This window comes from Nylanderia fulva, unplaced genomic scaffold, assembly GCF_048542155.1.
Source record: "Nylanderia fulva isolate GAGA-0341 unplaced genomic scaffold, ASM4854215v1 Scaffold39, whole genome shotgun sequence".
Taxonomy (NCBI): domain Eukaryota; kingdom Metazoa; phylum Arthropoda; class Insecta; order Hymenoptera; family Formicidae; genus Nylanderia; species Nylanderia fulva.
Genome location: NW_028190466.1, coordinates 1,740,129 through 1,757,548, shown reverse-complemented (window position 1 = coordinate 1,757,548; position 17,420 = coordinate 1,740,129). Strand labels below are relative to the sequence as shown.

Genomic DNA, 17,420 nt, shown 5'->3' with positions numbered 1-17,420 from the left:
TATTCATTATTAGCCATATCAATTATTCTTGAATTTATTCAAGCCTATGGTTTGACGTTATTTTGACGTTTGATTTGTTATTTTGACGTGTAGTAATAGTCTGTTCTTTTCAGCTGAACTGGCTACACTAGTGCAGAGATTGTCTTTTTCCTTCCAATGTCGAGCAAGACCTAATATAAATAGGTCGTACAAATAAGTTACACTCCGCACACAATGCCAGGCAACAGGAATAAGAACTAGAAAATATCCACCACCAACCAATCGAAAGAGAATTCCTATCCGCTATCTCTACTCCTACTCTCATACCTCGCTTTTATACTCCAAACTATTTTAAACTTCTTAAACCTAATTCTCTTATTATCGATATTATGTATCTCAGAGTACAAAAATCTAATCTATCCATCTTACATAGTCTAGCATAACTTTCTTAAATTCTTTTTTTTCACTGCATATTCATATCTCTACACCATATTCCATAATACTTTTCACTAAATAGCTAAACAATACCCATCTTCTGATGGTTATTCCATCTTTTGTTCTTATATAGCCACTTCTACAGGTCATCTACTTCTGTTTCTTCCATAATAGATCATAATTTTTCCCTATAAACATTCGAAGGCTATCTCTAAGTCCACGAACAATGCATAGACTTTTTTATCTTTTCCTTTGACTTTTCCTTCTCCCTCTGCATAATATTCAAAATGTTGTGTCCAAAGTAGATCTCCCTTTTCTGAAGAGTTTTAATAATATTTAATATAATATTAATATGAAGGGAAGAAGGGTTCTTACTTAGCATTTCTTACAAAAACTATTTTTGTACATATAAATACAAATTCAAAATTAAGCTAATAACAAGTGCAAAAATAAGGTGCAATGAATTTGCTTTAAAATTTATCTAATTTGAATATTACAATCCCATCATTCGGACCATTCTCAATTGTGTATATGATCTATATATATATTTATATATATTTATTATTAACCGTTATTGCTGTTTTGTATGTCACTGAAATTATGACTTATTTATTCGTTTCCTATTTGAATTTATATTTACATCTAAGCCTTTTCGTTTTATTCTTATACTTGTGTTTAAAATGAAGGATATTAAAGATTGATAAATAATGTAAAGTTTATGAACAGACATTATCGCGCGTTTTTTCGTCCTCAGATGTGCTTATATATGTTTGGTTGTTTCAGTGAACAGTTTCTATCCAGTGTCAATAAGATTAGAGACAGAAGAAGAAGTGCTTATTATATCCTGCCTACACAAAATTGTCTTCGAATTCGTTTGACGACGTATCTGAGCAACGACTACAAAAAGACTAAAAAACTATTCTTTCACTGTGATAAAACAAGAGGCAACGTTATGGATTTCGAGCCTGGTAATAGTATTAATAAGGATGGAAGTCGAATCAATGCCATCGCACAAATGTAATTTCCAAAGTAAAAGTATACATGTATTGAACGCGATATGTTATAATTTTTTTTTATTTTATTAGTACATTATATTATTATATATTATATTTATTATATAGTATAAATCATAAAAGATGCTAGCATATTGTAAATGAATACATTACTGTGATATATTAACAGGTTTTTTAATAATTATATAATTTTTTTATATTAAATATTTTAGATATTTAATTTAAGGCGAAATATTTAATATACTGGATTAAAATAATCGTTGATATTGTAGCAATGAAAGATGTATATTGCTGCTTAAGTAGAGATTACCATTATAATATAATATTATAAAAATCATTAAGATCTAATATGATTAATATGCTTGATATAAAACGATTATCAATAAAATATCGAATATTTTTAAAGTAACTCGTTATAATGAACAAACCTACAATGAATTTTGTATAGCTCTACATGTGTTTGCAAATATTTTAAAGCTTTATTTTAATTACATTATTTAGTATTTGGAAATATTTTAAAGGTATAAATTATGTAAAAAATTTTTATTTAAACGTATAAAAATTTAATTAAAAAAATTATTTCCAAAATCTGCATTAACTTTCTTTTCAAGATTAAGCATTAACAATATGAACATTGAATTATATCAATATTTTAAGTATTTAGCAATGTTATGATTTATTTATAATTAATATAAAATTTATATTATTATTATATTATTATTTTATATTATTTTTATTTTTATTATTATTTAATAGTATCACAAATTTTGAGATTGTAGAAATCTTTTGAAATAATGAATCTAAAAAAATATATCAAAATCATAAATTCTATAGAAAATTTTAATGAAATTGCTTTTGTATTATTAATTAGTTGATAGATTTATCGTTAAAATATAAAATATAATCCAAAATTTAGGCTTGATTTTTTATGGATATTTAAAATATAATTTTACATAAGTTATATATAGTTTGTATCTAATCCAAAAAGGCCATATTTAAAATATTTGGAACTATACATTACAATTATTTTTACAGGCAAAGCAGTCAGGAAATTGTTCAACAATATTTGCCCGTTGATGTATTTTACAAGATGGATCATTCTAAACGTGGTCTAGCTGTAATATTTAATCAAACATGGTTCCCTAACCTGCCTCTCCTTGCTTGCTGTGCTGCTAATTATATTGATCACAGCAATCTTCGTGATACACTAAAAAGTCTGGAATTTTATATATGGGACTGCAATGATTATACTTCTGAAAACATAGGAATTAAATTAAATGAAAGTAAGTCGTATTTGATTTGCATGTTTATTTATAATAGTTGATTTAAAAATTTGTTATATCTTTTAAAAGATATTTATCAAAATAGAGAAAGTAAAAAAAATAAATTTTATAGAAATACTATGTGATAAATATATCTTTTAAAATAATAATAAATTATTGTTTTGCAGTTGCCAACCTAAATCATTCTGAAAGTGATTGCTTGGTAATAGTCGTGTTAAGCTACGGCGTACGCGATTATCTTTATGCGCGCGATAATTATTACAGAGTAGATTTTCTCTGTAATTTCTTTACTGCTGATAAATGTCCGACCCTCGCTGGGAAGCCTAAATTATTTTTTATTCAAGCTTGCCAATGCGATCAAAGCAACTCTACTTTTGAACGTACATGTAGACCAAACGAATTGTCAGACGCATTTCGTATTGAACATGATTTTCTGGTTGTCTACTCGTCTATACCAGGTATGCTATTATCTGTAGATGAATATTAGATTGCTATACATCTATTTGTTATTTTACTCCTGGCTCGTACAATCTATACGTCAAGTTTGAAACTTTTAATGTAATTGCTGATTATTCAAAAAAATTCAAGAATATCTCGATTCATGATTTAAAATATTAACAGCTTACTACACTTCGACAAATAAAAGTGAAACCAGTGGAACGTGGTTCATTGAAGCTTTATCCTCTCAATTACGCGAAATGGGCACTCATTACGATTTGTTAACTTTATTGACATTTGTATGTAAACGTGTTACCAACAACTTTAACGGAATCCCACATTTGACTCAGTTTCAAAAAAAACAAGTTCCATGCATTATTTCTATGCTGACATCCTTGGTGAAATTTACTCCAAAGCAGGCAAATCAGGAAGCTCAAGGATGATGACCGAGATCTGTTTGTGAACCGGAAATATGCCCCCTTCTAAAACTTCTTGAAATTTGTTTGAAGTAAGTACGATTTGAAAAAATAAGTCTTGAAAAAAATAAATATTTTTTGAAGCAAAGTATTTTTTTATATTCAAGTATTGAAAACATGCATCTTAATACAAAATATAGTTTATGGCCAGTGATGTAAAATGAATTTGATATGTCTGCTTCAAGGAAATTGTGGTCATTTGTGTGTGTGGGTGTGTATACATACATATATATACAGGGTGTAACAAAGACTTCTCTGCTTTTCATTGTATATTCTAGCTTTTGTACTTTGTTATGGTTCCGATTTTTTTGTTACACCCTGTATACATGTATATGTAAATTAACAAATGAGTATACTCTAATCGGTATGTATATTCCCTATTTAGAATATGATAAGACCGAAACGAGAATATCGAATGCAAAACAAGTATTACTAACATTTATTATAATGCAGCATAATTTCTTTACAGAAATAAAGTATTGATATGTGTGTTTGTACGGCATAAGTGAAATAATCATTATGAGAAGACAAACTTTTATGATTTTGCTTTGTCAAAAAAGAAATGTAATAATAATATACATGTGTTATATAATAATGTAAATTTTCTATATAGGGTATGATTTATTCGAACCGAGAATCGCATTCGAAAATAAAAGCATTACTACTAGTGTATTTACTGTAATGCAACATTATCATTCTACGAAAATACAATATATTGATAAATGTATATGTGCGTTTATATATATAACATGTACGGAACATTGCAAACATTACGACAAAAGTTTATAAATCATTTTTTATTGTTGAAAGAAATGTAATGTACAATTTGTGTAATTATAAAGTGTTAAAAAAAAATTTCTATTATTAAAGAATTGTTTTATTATTTTTATAAAAAACACATACTTAATTTTTATGTATTTAAATATATTATAAAAAATCAATAATTTTTTATCTATAAATTTAAATTTCTAGCATGATAGATTGAATAATTGGTATTCAGCTAATTACATTTTATTAATCAATATTTTTACAATAAGCAAAAATCTAGAAAAGTCTCAAAAGAATTCACGCACTTTTTTCTTTACGAATTTGAGTTTTATAGAATTTATATTTACACTTAAGCGGGAAGAGAATTCGCATTATTTTTACATTTTCATAAAAGATATTTTTATACATATAAATACAAATTTAAGACATGGGCTAAGAAGACTGGCGCAAACTTGTTTAAATACATTTTATATTTATTTTGAACGTTAGAAAAACGATCTCCTTTTAAACCATCTTTGCTTATGTATAAGATCTATTTATTATTTATTATTTATAATCATCACTGCTGTTTTATAAGTCGTCGAAATCATAACTTAGTCCGTTGAATTTGTATTTATATATCACAACCTTCTCGTTTTATTCTTGTACATCTTTAAAGTGAGATAAAAGGTTTCTGAGTCATATGAATTTTATTAGCAGAGAAATATTATTAATATTTTGCACTTTTGTTTTTACAGACGTGCTTATATGATTGATTACTACGAGATTTTTCTTTGAATCCGTTTGACGACTATACAACGATTATAAAAACGCAAAATTATCCTGTTCCTGTGATCCAACTCGAATTCGAACACGAAAAGCAGCATCATGAATTCCATCGAATTCGAAGACTATATCAGTGAAAATGAAGAAGAAATCGATATTATGAATGTTGACGATGTCAGGACATCATTAGAAACGAGCAGGTCGGTAATGATTTGTGAGAAAATTTAAATTAGAGATCTAAAAAATGTTTAATAATCTCATAGACATTAATTGAGATTATAGAATCTTTTGAAATAATGCATGCAAAAATATATGAAAATCATAAATAATAATATACAAAATTTTATTGATATTGGTATAATATTATTAATAATTTAATATATTTGTCGAGAAAATATGCACTGCAAAATTTAGATTCTGTACACATTTAAAATATAATTCTACATATTATTTGTAGCTAATCCAAAAAAGTTTAATTTAAAATATTTGAAACGGTACAATACAATTTTTGCAGAGACGATATGGCTTCTGATGCTGCAACATTACAAATATCGTCAACCGAAAATTACTTTACACATTATAAGATGGATCTTAAACGTGGTATAGCTATAATCTTTAATCAAAACTTTCGTGACTTATATGTGGTCACTAGCACTACTGGTACTAATGTATGTTGCAGTAATCTTATTAATACATTACACGGACTCGGCTTTGACATATGGAACTGCCAAAATTTTATGTATGCAAATGTAATAGAAACTTTAATAAGAGGTGAGTTGTACTTATTGATTTGCAATGTTTATTTACATTTGATATAACAAGTTATTATATTTTCAAAAGAATATTGATTAATTAAATTAAGGATATTAAAATAAAGAAAATTCTAAAAGAAATATGTCATAAAAACATAACACAATAAAAATATTCTAAAAAATAATCACAAATTATTGTTTTTACAGTTGCAAAATTGGACCATTTTGAAAATGATTGCTTGATAGTAATCATGTTAAGCTACGGCAACAGCATAAAATAACAGATGTTCACTTTAATCGTTTTACTGTCCAAAAATGTCCGACTCTCGCAGGAAAACCTAGGTTTTTTTTATTCAAACTCGCCATACTGATGAATTTATGTCAAGGATTCCTTTGGTTCAGTATCCTTCACAGGGAAAAACATTTTAGATGGAATCTGACTACCTGATTATCCACTCAACTATACCAGGTATTATACTTTTTTCTGTAGGTGAATATTAGATTGCTGCAAAAATTTATTTACATCTATTCGTCACTCTATTTTCTCTCTATCAAATAGTTTGTAAACATTTCCAATTTGAAACTTTCAATATAATTGCTAATGAAGTATTCATTAGTTTATGACATCTCGTGATTCATGATTTTCAAAATTAACAGGTTGTTATTTTCAAAGCGTTTTACATGGAACATGTTTCATGGAATAGCTGTGCTTCCAGTTACGTGAAAATGGTACTCGTTATGATTTGATAACTTTATTGACATTTATATGGCAGCGTGTTGCCAAAGATTTTGAGATAATTAAATTTAATGGTTTGACTATGTTTCAAAAGCAACAACTTCCACGCATGATTTTTGCGTTGAATAAAATTCACTCCAAAGTTTTTAGGGTCACAATCTGATAAGAACAAGCATATACCGAAGTTATAAAAGTTACTAGGTAATTACTAATATTTTCTGTAATGCAGCATAATCTTTTTACAAAAGTGATAGAAATTTTGATATACGAGTTTGTACGACATAAGCGAGTTAAAGTTGCACTTTTTTTTCCTTAATTACGAATTTGAATTTTAGAACGCATAGGCCTCGTTCACATCCAGCATTTGATACACGTATCAAATAGTGTATTTGAGCTGATCAGCTAATAATTGAACCAATTTACTAGTTATTTACTATTTGATACGCGTATTAAACGATCGATGTAAACTAGATCATAGTTACACGAAAAGTTGAGGAAAATTCTTAGCATTTCTCTACCCTTTAAGGATATTTTTACACATATAAATAAAATTCAAGACTGATAAAAGCCGAGCGTAGAAATTAAGCGCAAATTTATTTTAAAATCTTGTTTATTTTATTTAAAGTACTATTCTCTTCTTTTGTGAAGCATCTTTTAGTTCCACACACAATGCCACGCAACAGCCCAGAGGGCTTATTCTTGAATTAATTTGCAAGAGAAACGTATGTGTAAATTCAGTTCTTACAGAAAAGTTGCAAGTTGATTGGCTATTGCATATGGCTTTTAGCCATATTCATTATTAGCCATATCAATTATTCTTGAATTTATTCAAGCCTATGGTTTGACGTTATTTTGACGTTTGATTTGTTATTTTGACGTGTAGTAATAGTCTGTTCTTTTCAGCTGAACTGGCTACACTAGTGCAGAGATTGTCTTTTTCCTTCCAATGTCGAGCAAGACCTAATATAAATAGGTCGTACAAATAAGTTACACTCCGCACACAATGCCAGGCAACAGGAATAAGAACTAGAAAATATCCACCACCAACCAATCGAAAGAGAATTCCTATCCGCTATCTCTACTCCTACTCTCATACCTCGCTTTTATACTCCAAACTATTTTAAACTTCTTAAACCTAATTCTCTTATTATCGATATTATGTATCTCAGAGTACAAAAATCTAATCTATCCATCTTACATAGTCTAGCATAACTTTCTTAAATTCTTTTTTTTCACTGCATATTCATATCTCTACACCATATTCCATAATACTTTTCACTAAATAGCTAAACAATACCCATCTTCTGATGGTTATTCCATCTTTTGTTCTTATATAGCCACTTCTACAGGTCATCTACTTCTGTTTCTTCCATAATAGATCATAATTTTTCCCTATAAACATTCGAAGGCTATCTCTAAGTCCACGAACAATGCATAGACTTTTTTATCTTTTCCTTTGACTTTTCCTTCTCCCTCTGCATAATATTCAAAATGTTGTGTCCAAAGTAGATCTCCCTTTTCTGAAGAGTTTTAATAATATTTAATATAATATTAATATGAAGGGAAGAAGGGTTCTTACTTAGCATTTCTTACAAAAACTATTTTTGTACATATAAATACAAATTCAAAATTAAGCTAATAACAAGTGCAAAAATAAGGTGCAATGAATTTGCTTTAAAATTTATCTAATTTGAATATTACAATCCCATCATTCGGACCATTTTCAATTGTGTATATGATCTATATATATATTTATATATATTTATTATTAACCGTTATTGCTGTTTTGTATGTCACTGAAATTATGACTTATTTATTCGTTTCCTATTTGAATTTATATTTACATCTAAGCCTTTTCGTTTTATTCTTATACTTGTGTTTAAAATGAAGGATATTAAAGATTGATAAATAATGTAAAGTTTATGAACAGACATTATCGCGCGTTTTTTCGTCCTCAGATGTGCTTATATATGTTTGGTTGTTTCAGTGAACAGTTTCTATCCAGTGTCAATAAGATTAGAGACAGAAGAAGAAGTGCTTATTATATCCTGCCTACACAAAATTGTCTTCGAATTCGTTTGACGACGTATCTGAGCAACGACTACAAAAAGACTAAAAAACTATTCTTTCACTGTGATAAAACAAGAGGCAACGTTATGGATTTCGAGCCTGGTAATAGTATTAATAAGGATGGAAGTCGAATCAATGCCATCGCACAAATGTAATTTCCAAAGTAAAAGTATACATGTATTGAACGCGATATGTTATAATTTTTTTTTATTTTATTAGTACATTATATTATTATATATTATATTTATTATATAGTATAAATCATAAAAGATGCTAGCATATTGTAAATGAATACATTACTGTGATATATTAACAGGTTTTTTAATAATTATATAATTTTTTTATATTAAATATTTTAGATATTTAATTTAAGGCGAAATATTTAATATACTGGATTAAAATAATCGTTGATATTGTAGCAATGAAAGATGTATATTGCTGCTTAAGTAGAGATTACCATTATAATATAATATTATAAAAATCATTAAGATCTAATATGATTAATATGCTTGATATAAAACGATTATCAATAAAATATCGAATATTTTTAAAGTAACTCGTTATAATGAACAAACCTACAATGAATTTTGTATAGCTCTACATGTGTTTGCAAATATTTTAAAGCTTTATTTTAATTACATTATTTAGTATTTGGAAATATTTTAAAGGTATAAATTATGTAAAAAATTTTTATTTAAACGTATAAAAATTTAATTAAAAAAATTATTTCCAAAATCTGCATTAACTTTCTTTTCAAGATTAAGCATTAACAATATAAACATTGAATTATATCAATATTTTAAGTATTTAGCAATGTTATGATTTATTTATAATTAATATAAAATTTATATTATTATTATATTATTATTTTATATTATTTTTATTTTTATTATTATTTAATAGTATCACAAATTTTGAGATTGTAGAAATCTTTTGAAATAATGAATCTAAAAAATATATATCAAAATCACAAATTCTATAGAAAATTTTAATATAAAATTGCTTTTGTATTATTAATTAATTGATAAATTTATTGTTAAAATATGAAATATAATCCAAAATTTAGGCTTGATTTTTTATGGATATTTAAAATATAATTTCACATAAGTTATATAGTTTGTATCTAATCCAAAAAGGCCATATTTAAAATATTTGGAACTATACATTACAATTATTTTTACAGGCAAAGCAGTCAGGAAATTGTTCAATATTTGCCCGTTGATGTATTTTACAAGATGGATCATTCTAAACGTGGTTTAGCTGTAATATTTAATCAAACATGTTTCCCTAACCTGCCTCTCATGGATCGCCGTATTACTAATGAGATTGATCATCGCAATCTTAGTGATACACTAAAAAGTCTGGGATTTGATATATGGGACTGTAATGATTATACTTATGTAAACATAGGAATTAAATTAAATGAAAGTAAGTCGTATTTGATTTGCATGTTTATTTATAATAGTTGATTTAAAAATTTGTTATATCTTTTAAAAGATATTTATTAAAATAGAGAAAGTAAAAAAAATAAATTTTATAGAAACATTATATGATAAATATATCTTTTAAAATAATAATAAATTATTGTTTTGCAGTTGCCAACCTGAATCATTCTGAAAGTGATTGCTTGATAATAGTCGTGTTAAGCTACGGTGTACGCGATTGTCTCTATGCGTGCGATACTTATTACAGAGTAGATCTTCTCTGTAAGTTCTTTACTGCTGATAAATGTCCGACCCTCGCTGGGAAGCCTAAATTATTTTTTATTCAAGCTTGCCAATCCGATCAAAGAAACTCTGCTTTTGAACGTACATGTAGAAACGAATTGTCAGACGCATTTCGTATTGAACATGATTTTCTGATTGTCTACTCATCTATACCAGGTATGCTATTATCTGTAGATGAATATTAGATTACTATACAGAAAATTATTTACGTCTATTTGTTATTTTACTCTTGGCTCATACAATCTATACGTCAAGTTTGAAACTTTTAATGTAATTGCTGATTATTATTCAAAAAAATTTAAGAATATCTTGTTTTAAAATATTAACAGCTTACTACGCTTTGACAATGAGTAATGAACGTGGGAGAATTAGTGGATCGTGGTTCATGGAAGCTTTATCCTCTCAATTACGCGAAAATGGCACTCGTTACGATTTGTTAACATTATTGACATTTGTATGTAAACGTGTTACCAAGAACTTTAACGGAATCCCACATTTGACTCTGTTTCAAAAAAAACAAGTTCCATGCATTATTTCTATGCTGACATCTTTGGTAAAATTTACTCCAAAGCAGGCAAATCAGGAAACTATAGGATATGATGACCGAGATCTGTTTGTGAACCGGAAATATGCCCCCTTCTAAAACTTCTTGAAATTTGTTTGAAGTAAGCACGATTTGAAAAAATAAGTCTTGAAGAAAATAAATATTTTTAGAGCAAAGTATTTTTTTATATTCAAGTATTGAAAACATGCATCTTAATACAAAATATAGTTTATGGCCAGTGATGTAAAATGAATTTGATATGTCTGCTTCAAGGAAATTGTGGTCATTTGTGTGTGTGGGTGTGTATACATACATATATATACAGGGTGTAACAAAGACTTCTCTGCTTTTCATTGTATATTCTAGCTCTTGTACTTTGTTATAGTTCCGATTTTTTTGTTACACCCCGTATACATGTATATGTAAATTAACAAATGAGTATACTCTAATCGGTATGTATATTCCCTATTTAGAATATGATAAGACCGAAACGAGAATATCGAATGCAAAACAAGTATTACTAACATTTATTATAATGCAGCATAATCTCTTTACAAAAATAAAGTATTGATATGTGTGTTTGTACGGCATAAGTGAAATAATCATTATGAGAAGACATACTTTTATGATTTTGCTTTGTCAAAAAAGAAATGTAATAATAATATACATGTGTTATATAATAATATAAATTTTTTTTATATAGGGTATGATTTATTCGAACCGAGAATCGTATTCGAAAATAAAAGCATTACTATTATTTACTGTAATGCAACATTATCATTCTACGAAAATACAATATAATGATAAATGTATATGTGCGTTTATTGTTTATATATATAACATGTACGCAACATTGCAAACATGACGACAAAAGTTTATAAATCATTTTTCATTGTTGAAAGAAATGTAATGTACAATTTGTGTAATTATAAAGTGTCAAAAAAATTTCTATTATTAAAGAATTGTTTTATTATTTTTATAAAAAACACATACTTAATTTTTATGTATTTAAATATATTATAAAAAATCAATAATTTTTTATCTATAAATTTAAATTTCTAGCATGATAGATTGAATAATATGTATTCAGCTAATTACATTTTATTAATCAATATTTTTACAATAAGCAAAAATCTAGAAAAGTCTCAAAAGAATTCACGCACTTTTTTCTTTACGAATTTGAGTTTTATAGAATTTATATTTACACTTAAGCGGGAAGAGAATTCGCATTATTTTTACATTTTTATAAGATATTTTTATATATATAAATACAAATTTAAGACATGGGCTAAGAAGACTGGCGCAAACTTGTTTAAATACATTTTATATTTATTTTGAACGTTAGAAAAACGATCTCCTTTTAAACCATCTTTGCTTATGTATAAGATCTATTTATTATTTATTATTTATAATCATCACTGCTGTTTTATAAGTCGTCGAAATCATAACTTAGTCCGTTGAATTTGTATTTATATATCACAACCTTCTCGTTTTATTCTTGTACATCTTTAAAGTGAGATAAAAGGTTTCTGAGTCATATGAATTTTATTAGCAGAGAAATATTATTAATATTTTGCACTTTTGTTTTTACAGACGTGCTTATATGATTGATTACTGCGAGATTTGTCTTTGAATCCGTTTGACGACTATACAACGATTATAAAAACGCAAAATTATCCTGTTCCTGTGATCCAACTCGAATTCGAACACGAAAAGCAGCATCATGAATTCCATCGAATTCGAAGACTATATCAGTGAAAATGAAGAAGAAATCGATATTATGAATGTCGACGATGTCAGGACATCATTAGAAACGAGCAGGTCGGTAATGATTTGTGAGAAAATTTAAATTAGAGATCTAAAAAATGTTTAATAATCTCATAGACATCAATTGAGATTATAGAATCTTTTGAAATAATGCATACAAAAATATATGAAAATCATAAATTATATACAAAATTTTATTGATATAATGTTATTAATAATTTAATATATTTGTCGAGAAAATATGCATTGCAAAATTTAGATTCTGTACACATTTAAAATATAATTCTACATATTATTTGTAGCTAATCCAAAAAAGTTTAATTTAAAATATTTGAAACGGTACAATACAATTTTTGCAGAGACGATATGGCTTCTGATGCTGCAACATTACAAATATCGTCAACCGAAAATTACTTTACACATTATAAGATGGATCATCCTAAACGTGGTATAGCTATAATCTTTAATCAAATATTTCCTGACTTGGATGTGGTCACTCGCACTACTGGTACTAATGTATGTTGCAGTGAACTTATTAATACATTACACGGACCCGGCTTTGACATATGGAACTGCCAAAATTTTATGTATGCAAATTTAATAGAAGCTGTAAAAAGAGGTGAGTCGTACTTATTGATTTGCATGTTTATTTACACATTTGATATGACAAGTTATTATATTTTCTAAAGAATATTGATTAATTAAATTAAGGATATTAAAATAAAGAAAATTCTAAAAGAAATATGTCATAAAAACATAACACAATAAAAATATTCTAAAAAATAATCACAAATTATTGTTTTTACAGTTGCAAAATTGGACCATTTTGAAAATGATTGCTTGATAGTAATCATGTTAAGCTACGGCTTCAGCGATTATGTCTCTGCGTCCGACATTTATTATAAAACAGATGTTCTCTTTAATCGTTTTAGTATCCAAAAATGTCCGACCCTCGCGGGAAAACCTTAGTTTTTTTTTTATTAAAACTCGCCTTCCTGATGGGATTCCTTTGATTCAGTATCCTTCACACGTAAAAACATTTAATATGGAATTTGACTATCTAATTATCTATTCAACTATACCAGGTATTATACTTTTATCTGTAGATAAATATTAGATTGCTACAAAAATCTTATTATATCTTTTCGTCACTTTACTTTCTCTCTATCAAATAGTTTGTAAACATTTCCAATTTGAAACTTCTAATATAATTGCTAATTAATTATTCATTAGTTTATGACATCTCGTGATTCATGAGTTTCAAAATTAACAGGTCGTTATTCTTAAAGCGTTTTACATGGAACATGTTTCATGGAACAGTTGTGCGTCCAATTACGTGAAAATGGTACTCGTTATGATTTGATAACTTTATTGACATTCATATGGCAGTGTGTTGCCAAAGATTTTGAGTTAGTCAAATTTAATGATTTGACCGTGCACCAAAGACAACAACTTCCACGCATGATTTCAACGTTGACACACTTGATAAAATTCATTCCAATATTTTTACAACCACAATCTGATAAGAAAAATCTTATACCGAATTTATGAAAGTAACTAGATAATTACTAATATTTTCTGTAATGCAGCATAATCTTTTTACAAAAGTGATAGACATTTTGATATGCGAGTTTTTGTACGACGTAAGCGAAATATTGTAAACATTATAAACAAAACATACTTTTATAATTTTAGTTTAACGAAACACAAATGTGTAAAGTAATATATGTAGTAAATGTATAGATACGTATTTGTGAACATTGTACGTACTTATATAATATGAGTAAAACATTGGAAATATTATGAAAAAATATATCTTTTTATAATTTTTTTGTGGAAATGTGTAATATATATATATGTATGTGTATTACACATTTCCAGAAAAAAATTATAAAAATATATTTTTTTTGGTAATATATAAAGGATATTTATGTTTATGTTATTTATATATATATATATATGCATATATGTGTACAATATATGTGTGTGTGTGTGTGTGTGTGTGTGTGTGTGTGTGTACTTAAAAATTAACATAAATATTCTTTGTATATTTCAAGAGAATTATTTTTATTTTTAATATATTTTTAAAATATTTAATAAATATTAAGTATACAAATTTTTAATGTTTTCTCATATATTATAAAAAAATCATTTATCGCGATCTTTTATAATATACACTTACAATATCTACATTTTGTATGCTTTATATATGCTTTATTTTTATTTTATATTTATTATTACTGTTTTGTATATCATTGAGATCATGACTTAAATTAATTCCAATTCCTAATTAAATAAATTTGTAATTACTTATTAAAGCATTTTTGTTTTATTCTGTATTCATATGTTTAAAGTAAGGGCTGCGACTATGATACACTTATAAACTATATAAATACAGTATTATAGTATATAATATTTGGTGTAAATAGTGTGCTTGACATAAATAATTATCAATAAAATATCGGATATTCTTGAATTATATGTTACTTAATTATAACACATTGAACGAATTAAGATTAAGAAATGCATTGTGTGGTTAGCATTGTATAATATATATGTACTTGGAAATATACAAAACCATGTCTTTAAATGTATTATTTAGATGTTCGAACTACTTTAACCGGTATAAATTACATGAAAATTTTTATAAAAACTTATAGATTTAAATAGCTGATATAAAACTTTATAACTTATATAAATTTAAAAAATATTGAAAAATGTTTTCCAAAAATCTGCAGTACTTTTTCAAGATAAATATAAAATTATATCAATATATAAAAGTATAGTAAAGTGATGATCAATTTATAATAAAATTAATATTAGAGATGCAAATAAATATTAATATTACAAACTTCGAAATTATAGAAATCTTGAAATAATAAATGTATTAATTTATAAATCTATATAATATAAAATTAATATATTAGGTAAATAAATTTTAATAATATTACAAACATCAAAATTATAAAAATCCTGAAATAATAAATCTAAGAACATATCAAAATCACAAATTATATCTAAAATTTTATAAAAATTAGCGTGGTATTATTAATAATTGATATATTTATCGATCAAATATCAAACACATTGTAGAAGTGAAGTTTGATTAATTTAGACTTGTTTAAAATTTAGGCGCAAAACAGTCGACCAATCACAGCTGAACGCGGGCTTATGTATTACGGCGTGACGCTCGGCCAATCACAGCGCGAGTTCGTAATCACGAGATGTTCAAACGCAAAATATCTCAATTGCGCGCCGAAACAGGTCGTGTTGGGTCTCCGGTCGTGTCAGTGCTCCGGGTTTCGGGAGTATTTCGGAAGTGTTTCGCGAGCCTGCTTGCATCAGACGGTATTATTTGGGGTACATATCGAAAGGGAATAATCGAACGTGAAAATTAAGGCCCGAACGACGATAGTACGACCGATTCGTGCTCGTATACCAAATGCATCGGATGCATTTGCCGGTCGCGAGTGCGGGAGTGCCGTATTAATAAATTATTTGTGCTTTTCCGGTCGGCTAAAAGTGGAATGAAGACTACTGTGTGTGTGAATGAAGAAAATAGCATTGTGAGTGTTTCTAGTGCTCAAGGTCATTATTGGATTACTGGAAGAAAGAAGAAAACTGCCCCCTTTCTCCCCCTCTGTCTCCAGAATTTCATCACCAGTGAGTGCATTGGTTTAATCATATTCGTGTTAACAATTGTTTAATTGTTTCATGCGCTCCCGATGATTATTTAATCATGCTATCGATTTCGCGATACGGGAAACATCTAGCTTCATATTTCGGTGGTAGATGAAGTACATCAAGTAATGGCGAACAAAATGGCGAAGTTTAGGAGAAAGAAGCAAAGTTTTAAGGAAATGGCGAAGAATAGGTTGAAAATTACAGTCGGTAATTATGTTTCCTCCGCGAGTTATCATGTGAAGTTACCCTGCGAGTTTCGTTACTCCGTATAACGTTTGACAGATGTCACTGACATGCAGTTTTCAACCTCGCGACTCGTGCATAATTCCGGCGCATTTCGACGAAGTATGAATATATGAAATTATTTGCTTCGATAAAATCAATGATTTAAATATATGAAAATATTCAAAAGTCATATCGAAATATTTGCAAAGTTAAATACAAATATCTTTCCAAAAATATCAAAATATCACATTTTATAATAAAAAAATGACGCGATACAATCTCTCTTTTTAGTTATTAACAAAATGGCAAAGTATAGGGCGAATCATAGGTAATTAATTCCGCGAGTTTTCACTAAAGTTATCCTATGAAGTAATTTATCCCGCGTATTATTTCCGTGAAGATACCCTGAAGTAATTTATTCTGCGAGTTATCGTATACTTTAATAGCATTTGACGTTTGACAGATGTCGCTGACATGCAGTCTGCAGCTTCGACTGCGACTTATATGCACGATTTTCGCGACGCATTATCAAAACTATAATTGAAATTAATATTATATGAATTTTATTGAAATTAAATACAAGCCAGAAACATTTGATATTTTTTTGGAGACATTAAAATTAATGTATCACTAAAAAAAATATATATATAATAAAAATAAAAACACATCAATAAAATAAAAAATATAAAAATATATGAGGTATTGAAATTAATATAATTATATGATTATTATATAGTTTTATATTGAAATTGATGTAT

General features: G+C 27.2%; 3 protein-coding genes across 10 annotated transcripts; all 3 read left to right on the top strand.

The window, feature by feature from the left end:
• Window positions 1–1,028: 1,028 nt before the first annotated feature.
• LOC146721989 (caspase-1-like) lies at window positions 1,029–4,457 on the top strand. 3 transcript variants are annotated; one of them, XM_085485690.1, is made up of 5 exons: window positions 1,029–1,431; window positions 2,463–2,710; window positions 2,878–3,168; window positions 3,565–3,656; window positions 4,238–4,457. In XM_085485690.1, the coding sequence occupies exons 1-4, from the start codon at window positions 1,133–1,135 to the stop codon at window positions 3,609–3,611; spliced, it is 885 nt and encodes a 294-aa protein (XP_085341816.1). In that variant the 5' UTR covers window positions 1,029–1,132; the 3' UTR covers window positions 3,612–3,656; window positions 4,238–4,457. The 3 variants fall into 3 exon arrangements, with proteins under 3 accessions (XP_085341816.1, XP_085341815.1, XP_085341814.1); XM_085485689.1 differs by having other exon boundaries at window positions 3,732–4,457; XM_085485688.1 differs by lacking the exon at window positions 4,238–4,457 and having other exon boundaries at window positions 1,031–1,431; window positions 3,332–3,650.
• Window positions 4,458–4,977: 520 nt separating this feature from the next.
• On the top strand, window positions 4,978–11,917 carry LOC114944580 (caspase-1-like). Of its 4 annotated transcripts, none has more exons than XM_029320554.2 (9): window positions 4,978–5,049; window positions 5,130–5,357; window positions 5,672–5,928; window positions 6,117–6,378; window positions 6,567–8,866; window positions 9,899–10,143; window positions 10,311–10,598; window positions 10,772–11,107; window positions 11,690–11,917. In XM_029320554.2, the coding sequence occupies exons 5-8, from the start codon at window positions 8,568–8,570 to the stop codon at window positions 11,083–11,085; spliced, it is 1,146 nt and encodes a 381-aa protein (XP_029176387.2). In that variant the 5' UTR covers window positions 4,978–5,049; window positions 5,130–5,357; window positions 5,672–5,928; window positions 6,117–6,378; window positions 6,567–8,567; the 3' UTR covers window positions 11,086–11,107; window positions 11,690–11,917. The 4 variants fall into 4 exon arrangements, with proteins under 4 accessions (XP_029176387.2, XP_029176386.2, XP_085341812.1 ...); XM_029320553.2 differs by lacking the exon at window positions 11,690–11,917 and adding an exon at window positions 11,182–11,683; XM_085485686.1 differs by lacking the exon at window positions 11,690–11,917 and having other exon boundaries at window positions 10,772–11,683.
• A 510-nt stretch (window positions 11,918–12,427) lies between these two features.
• LOC114944585 (caspase-1-like) lies at window positions 12,428–14,541 on the top strand. Of its 3 annotated transcripts, XR_003822220.2 has the most exons (5): window positions 12,428–12,511; window positions 12,580–12,807; window positions 13,113–13,372; window positions 13,562–13,838; window positions 14,027–14,541. XR_003822220.2 is itself a non-coding variant. In XM_029320569.2 (4 exons), exons 2-4 carry the CDS (start codon window positions 12,710–12,712, stop codon window positions 13,720–13,722), a joined length of 519 nt encoding a protein of 172 aa, XP_029176402.1. In that variant the 5' UTR covers window positions 12,428–12,499; window positions 12,580–12,709; the 3' UTR covers window positions 13,723–14,541. The 3 variants fall into 3 exon arrangements, 2 of the variants coding, with proteins under 2 accessions (XP_029176402.1, XP_029176401.1); XM_029320569.2 differs by having other exon boundaries at window positions 12,428–12,499; window positions 13,562–14,541; XM_029320568.2 differs by having other exon boundaries at window positions 13,562–14,541.
• Window positions 14,542–17,420: the final 2,879 nt, after the last annotated feature.

Bases quoted from the DNA above. Each gene is read 5' to 3' on its own strand.
- LOC146721989 (XM_085485688.1), top strand. From the start codon at position 1,133: ATGAACAGACATTATCGCGCGTTTTTTCGTCCTCAGATGTGCTTATAT. The intron at 2,711-2,877 runs GTAAGTCGTATT...ATTGTTTTGCAG, and splicing joins AGGAATTAAATTAAATGAAA to TTGCCAACCTAAATCATTCT. The intron at 3,169-3,331 runs GTATGCTATTAT...AAATATTAACAG, and splicing joins TGTCTACTCGTCTATACCAG to CTTACTACACTTCGACAAAT.
- LOC114944580 (XM_029320554.2), top strand. From the start codon at position 8,568: ATGAACAGACATTATCGCGCGTTTTTTCGTCCTCAGATGTGCTTATAT. The intron at 8,867-9,898 runs GTAATTTCCAAA...TTATTTTTACAG, and splicing joins ATCAATGCCATCGCACAAAT to GCAAAGCAGTCAGGAAATTG. The intron at 10,144-10,310 runs GTAAGTCGTATT...ATTGTTTTGCAG, and splicing joins AGGAATTAAATTAAATGAAA to TTGCCAACCTGAATCATTCT.
- LOC114944585 (XM_029320569.2), top strand. From the start codon at position 12,710: ATGAATTCCATCGAATTCGAAGACTATATCAGTGAAAATGAAGAAGAA. The intron at 12,808-13,112 runs GTCGGTAATGAT...CAATTTTTGCAG, and splicing joins ACATCATTAGAAACGAGCAG to AGACGATATGGCTTCTGATG. The intron at 13,373-13,561 runs GTGAGTCGTACT...TTGTTTTTACAG, and splicing joins AATAGAAGCTGTAAAAAGAG to TTGCAAAATTGGACCATTTT.